The 6000-nt window shown below is 47.5% G+C and overlaps 1 protein-coding gene across 6 annotated transcripts in view; it reads right to left on the reverse strand.

Annotated features, from left to right (window-relative positions):
• Nucleotides 1-3617, reverse strand: part of CNOT10 (CCR4-NOT transcription complex subunit 10) — a gene marked incomplete at both ends in the record, with an annotated part of 40758 nt that extends 37141 nt beyond the window's left edge. For all 6 annotated transcript variants that reach the window (XM_080715021.1, XM_080715020.1, XM_080715019.1 and 3 more), the window contains one exon: nt 3596-3617. In XM_080715021.1, the coding sequence (XP_080571147.1) occupies nt 3596-3617 (22 nt within the window). The remainder of the gene's footprint in view (nt 1-3595) is intronic.
• Nucleotides 3618-6000: the final 2383 nt, after the last annotated feature.

Genomic DNA, 6000 nt, shown 5'->3' on the forward strand with positions numbered 1-6000 from the left:
GGTCCTATCCCCAGTACCACAAAAATAAATAAATAAATAAATAAATACATGTATAGCTTTAAACTTTAAACTATATTTCTGGGAAAAAATGAGAAAATTTTAAACATATTGAAACACTGTTTGAAATATGATAATAGTATTGTGGTTATGTAGTTGAATGTCTTTTTTTTGGGGGGGCTGTACTGGGGATTGAACTCTGGGTCTCACATGTATTATGAAAGCACTCTACCACTGGGCCACAACCCCAGCCCAAATGTCTTTATTTTTTAGAACTGCATGCTGAAATATTTACTTTCTTGTGGTACTGGATATAACCCAGGAGTATTCTACTTCCAAATTATAACTTCAACCCTAGTGTGTGTGTGTGTGTGTGTGTGTGTGTGTGTGTGCGCGCGCGCGCGCGCACGCGCACGCGTGTGTTATTGGGGATTGAACACAGGGGCATTCTACCTCCGGGCCATATCCCCAGCCCTATTTTTTTATTCTTTACTTTGAAACAGAATCTAAATTGCAGGGAGCCTCACTAGGTAGCTGAGGCTATCTATGAACCTCCATCCTCCTGTCTCAGCCTCCCAAGTACTGGGATTACAAGCATGCAACACCACGTCCAGCTTTCCACCCTATTTTTATATTTTATTTTGAAATAGGTCTCACTTGCCGGGCGTGGTGGCGCACGCCTGTAATCCCCGCGCTTGGGAGGCGGAGACAGGAGGATCGCGCTGCTTCAGAGCCAGCCTCACTGGCTTAAGAGACCCTGTTTCCAAATTATAAAATAGGTCTGGGAGTGTAGCCCAGCAGTAGAAGGGCTTCTAGGAACCCCAGTACCACCAAAAAAAAAAAAAAAAAAATTGCTGAGGTTGGCCTGTAATCTGCCATCCTCCTGTCTCAGCCTCCCAAGTACTGGGATTAAAAGCATGCACCACCACACTTGGCTCATGAGGAAATATTTAGAGATTAAATGCCATGATGTTTATGACCTACTCAGAAATGATTTAACATTAGTTGGGTGTGGTGCCCATGCCTGTATTCCTAATGCTTGGGAGATTGAGACAGGAGGATTGCAGGTTCGAGGCCAACCTCAGCAACTTAGTGAGGCTCTCAGCAATTTAGCCAGACCTTGTTTCCAAACAAAAAATAAAACTGGATTGGCGATATAGCTCAGAGGTGGAATGCCCCTGGGTTCAATCCCAGCACTGCAAAAAAAAAAAAAAAAAAAAAAAAAGATTCAACATTAAACACTGTAACTAGAGAGAAAGGAAGCAAAAATGGCAACACGTAACAAAAATAACAAATAATACACTAATTTCTTACAGCAGCTTAAAAAAGTAAAAGGCACCTCAGGGCGTGGGGCACACACTTGTAATTCCAGCATTGGGAGGCTGAGACAGGAGGATCTTGGTTCCAGGACAGCTTCAGCTACTTAGTAAGGCCATTAGCAACTCTGTGAGACCCTGTTTCAAAATAAAGAAAGAAATAAGGGCTGGGGCTGTAGCTGCAAGGTAGAATGCAGCTGGGTTTCATCTCTAGTACAGAAAAAAAAAAAAAAAAAAGCAAATGGCGAGCCCATCTTTTTTATTGCGGTACTGGGGATGGGAGACAGGGGCATTCTACCACCATGAGACACTCCCAGACCTAGTTTTTTATTCTTTATTTGGAAAGAGAGTCTCACTGAGTTTCAAAGGGCCTCACTACGTAGCTGAGGCTGGTTTTGAACCTGCGCAATCCTCCCAAATGCTGGGATTACAAGCATGTGCCACTACACCCGGCTGGCAAGCCCATCTTGATGACACACACTTGTAATCCCAGGAGTTGGGAGGCTAAGATAGAACTGCAGGTTTACCGCCAGCCTCAGCAGTTTAGAGAGGCCCTTGGCAACTTAGTGAGATCCTGTTTCAAAATTTTAAAAAGTCCTGTGACTTAGCTCAGAAGTAGAATACCCCGAGGTTCAATCCCCAGCACCAAAAAAACAAAAACAAAAATATCCCCAAAGGCTGAGGGTCTCATTATATTGCAGAGGCTGTCCTTGAATTTGTGATACTGTCCCAGCCTCCCAAGTACCGAGATTAAACTACACCTGGCTGGGCATGGTGGTGCACGCTTGCAAGTGCTTGGGAGGCGGAGACAGGAGGATTGCACAGGTTCAAAGCCAGCCTCAGCTACTTAGTGAGGCTCTCAGCAACTTAGTGATACCCAGTTTCCAAATAAAATATAAAATAGGTCTGGGAGTACAGCCTGGAGGTAGAAAGCCCCTGGGTTCTACCCCCAGTACCACCAAAAAAAAAAAAAAAAAAAAAAAAAAAAAAATCAATCAGGAAACCAAGCATGGGAAGGAGGGAGAAAAGGGAAGGGGTGAGGAATTGGGTAAGGGCTGATTGGGTGATGTGTGCAGGTATATCTCCACAAGTTTTTTTTTTTTTTTTATCCCATTAAGATGTATGACTACAATGCATCAATAAAAATTTATTTAAAAAATTTTAACTGTAACCTGGGCCAGGTGACATACGCCTGTAATCCCAGTACTTGGGAAGCCGAGACTGGAAGATGGAAGGTTCGAGGACAGCCTCAGCAAGAAGTGAAGCTCTCATCGACCTAGTGAGACCCTGTTTTAAAATAAAAATAAAATAGAAGTGGGGGTATAGCCCGGAAGTAGATGCCCCTGGGTTCATTCCTTAAAATAAAACCTAAATGCCGGGCGTGGTGGTGCATGCTTGTAATCCAGCATTTGGGCGACTGAGACAGGAGGACTGCGGTTCGAGGACAGCCTCAGCTACTTAATGAGGCCCTTTGCCACCACTCAATGAGACCCTGTTTCAAAATAAAGAATGAAAAATAGGGATGGGGGTGTAGCTCAGAGGTAGAATGCCCCTGGGTACCATCCCCAGTACCGCAAAAAATAAATAAATAAAAATTAAAAAAATAAAAAAACCTAAATGCCACAGAGAATGTTAATTTCTTGCAGAAAAATGTGCCAGGTGCTCCCAGAAGTGGGCCGGAATATTTTTTTTTAAATATTCCTTAGTGGGGAAGATTTTAGGTAGAAACGGGGGAAATGACCCATGAGTAAAATAACTGCGATCAAGAAACACAAGTACTAAACAAAAAATATAAAAAAGCACAGACAGCATACTGACACCCCATGCTTATATAAGTGTTTTGTACAGAGTTAATTCTCCTGGGCATCGCAGACCAGGGCAGCCTCAAGTGGCCGAAACAGCCCAGGTGAATCCCAGCCTAAGCTCCCAGACCTTAAGGCAGCTGTGTGCTCCGGCATGGCTTTCTCTTGGCCTGCCCCTTTCTCTAGGAAGTCGAAAAGTCTGTGAAGCGACAATATAAACCGAAGCTTTGGGGGCCAGAGTTATTCTGCAGAACGGGAGAAAGGAGGTCGACCGTGGCTTCACGATGCACCTGAGTAGAAAATGATTGGACCTGGGGCCCGAAGGCTCAGGTTAGCGACAGCGAGGTAGCGGCTGGGGGAGAGAAACGCACGCTCAAAGCAAAGCCGCCCTGGAGTCTCCACCCCTGGTCCCCACCCCGGACCCCGCCGCCTCCGACTCCCGCGTCCCCCAGCCTCAGGAGCGGGGCGTGGACCCCTCACCTGCAGGTTTGTCTGCAGCCATCTTCCCGCCTCGGCTCGGGTTTTTCCCTGCAGGTGGCGTGGCCCCGACTCCCGCCGCCGGGCTGGCCGCTGTCCTGGACCTCGGAGGACACTTCTGAGCCCAACCCCGGCTCCCGGCCCCCGGGTTCCGGCCTGGGGAGTGGGCAGAGCGGGCTGAGGAAGTGACGAGGGCTAGTTCGCGTCGTCTAGCAACAGCAACAGCGTCTCCGCCCAGACTGAGCCACAGCCTCCCGCCATCCACAGCTTCCGCCCTACGGCGTCCTTAGCTCACGCTACTTCCGGGTACACACTACTTCCGGGGGTCGCGACCTGCTACGCTAGCTACGCCGGCGTGGGAACCGCGGCTGGCTCCGCCCCTGTCGGCGTCCCCCTCGGAGCCCCGCCCCGCGCGCATGCGCAGTAGCTCGCGCCTTCGGCCCGCGGCTGTGCAGACCTGGTGGGTTCCTTAAGCTGATTACCAAGCGATTAGAGCTCTTGTTCCTCATTTTACAAAAAAAAAACCACATTAACTTCACTTGATCTTTGTGAGCCAAGCACTGAACCTTCACTTGGCGTGTTCGATCTCAATGATTTGCAAAACAACCCTGTTTTGAAGGCGTTGTTGGAGTTCCCAGTTTTTTTTTTTTTTTTTTAAAGGTTTTAATTCTAGGATTTTTCGCTTTTGGGGGAAGTTATAAAGATGATTCATAGAGTTCTTGTATACTGCTCATATGTTTTCCCCTATTGTGATCATCTTGTTTCAACCTCCTAGCCATACCGACAACCCAATTTTATTTGTATTTATTATTTTATTTATTTTTTGCAGTACTGGGGATTGAACCCAAGGGCATTCTACCTCTGAGCTCCACCCCCAGCTCTATTTTTTATTTTGAAACAAGGTCTCACTAAGTTACAGAGGGCCTCACTAGTTGAGCTGGCTATGAACCTGTGATACTCCTGTCTCGGCTTCCCAAGTACTGGGATTCCTAGCGTGCGCCACCACGCCAGGCTTGGAGAATGTATGTGAAGTTGGGTTTCTCCAGTGGTTTTCTCATGATGGGACTGAGGCTCTGAGATTTGGGAACGGCAGGTACAGAGGAGACTGGCCGTTCTCATCCTTTCAAATCAAGGGTATATGCGATCAAAGTGGCCTCTCACTGACAAGGTCAACCTCCATCACCTCTTCCAGGTGGTGCTGGCCAGGCGTCTCCTCTGCAGAACCCACCCACACACCACCCTTTGGAAGCGAGTCACTAAGTGCGCCCACACTCAAGGTGGGGAGGGGATGCTAAGTGCTGCTCCCCACAGCGGAGACCATGGACATAAATTACCTTCGACTCGCCTCTTCTGCCCCATGTAGTTATTGGTTCAATCATTAAATAATTCGTATGAACTCATGGATATCCATTTGCAGCACTAGGCATTGAACCCAGTGGCTCTACCACTGACCTATAGCCACAGCCTATTTCTTTATTTATTTTGCGGCACTGGGGATGGAACCCAGAGGCATTCTACCTCTTGAGTTATACCCCCAGCCATATTTTATTCTTTTATTTTATTATTATTTATTTATTTATTTTGCAGTACTGGGGATGGAACCTGGGGCATTCTACCTCCAAGGAACACCTCCAGCCCTATTTTTTATTTATTTATTTATTTATTTTGCTTGCGGGTCTGGGGATGAAACCCAGGGGCATTCGACCTTCGAGCTATACCCCCTGCCCTGTTTTTTATTCTTTACTTTGAACCAGGATCTCACTAAGTACCCAAGAGCCTCACTAAGTAGCTGAGGCTGTCCGGAGACCCCGATCCTCCTGTCTCAGCCTCCCGAATGCTGGGATCACAAGCCTGCGCCGCCACACCCGGCTTTATTTAGTTTGGGGACAAGGCCTAAGTTACCCGGCTGGCTGTGAATTTGCAGTCCTCTTGCCTCCGCCTCCTGAACTGCTGGGGCTACCGGGGTGTAATCCACAGGCGGGATTTTCTTTTCATACTCTTTGGCCTTCCGAGCTGGGCTCAGAGGCACCAGTTTGCTTCTCTGTGTACACAACGTGCTCCTTCCTCTCCAGGTCACCTACGGCATCTTTTGAAAGCCATCTGCGTCCAAGGGAATGTGGACATCATTTTCCCCAAAAGCCTCTCACGGCCAGAATGTATTAACACCTTTCTCCTGTTCTACCATAGGGACAAAGTCTTGACATGAATCTACCCGCAGTCTCCAAATTCTGCCCTTAAACATTGGCATTAGAGGCTGAGACAGGAGGATCACAGGTTTGCGGACAGCCTCAGCTACTTAGTGAGGCTCTCAGTATCTTAGCAAGACCCTGTTTCCAAAAAAATAAAACAGGGCTAGGGGTGTATCCCGGAGGTAGAAGTCTCCTGGGTTCCATCCCCAGTCCACAAAA

Source organism: Muscardinus avellanarius (assembly GCF_963383645.1).
Source record: "Muscardinus avellanarius genome assembly, chromosome: 18".
NCBI lineage: Eukaryota > Metazoa > Chordata > Mammalia > Rodentia > Gliridae > Muscardinus > Muscardinus avellanarius.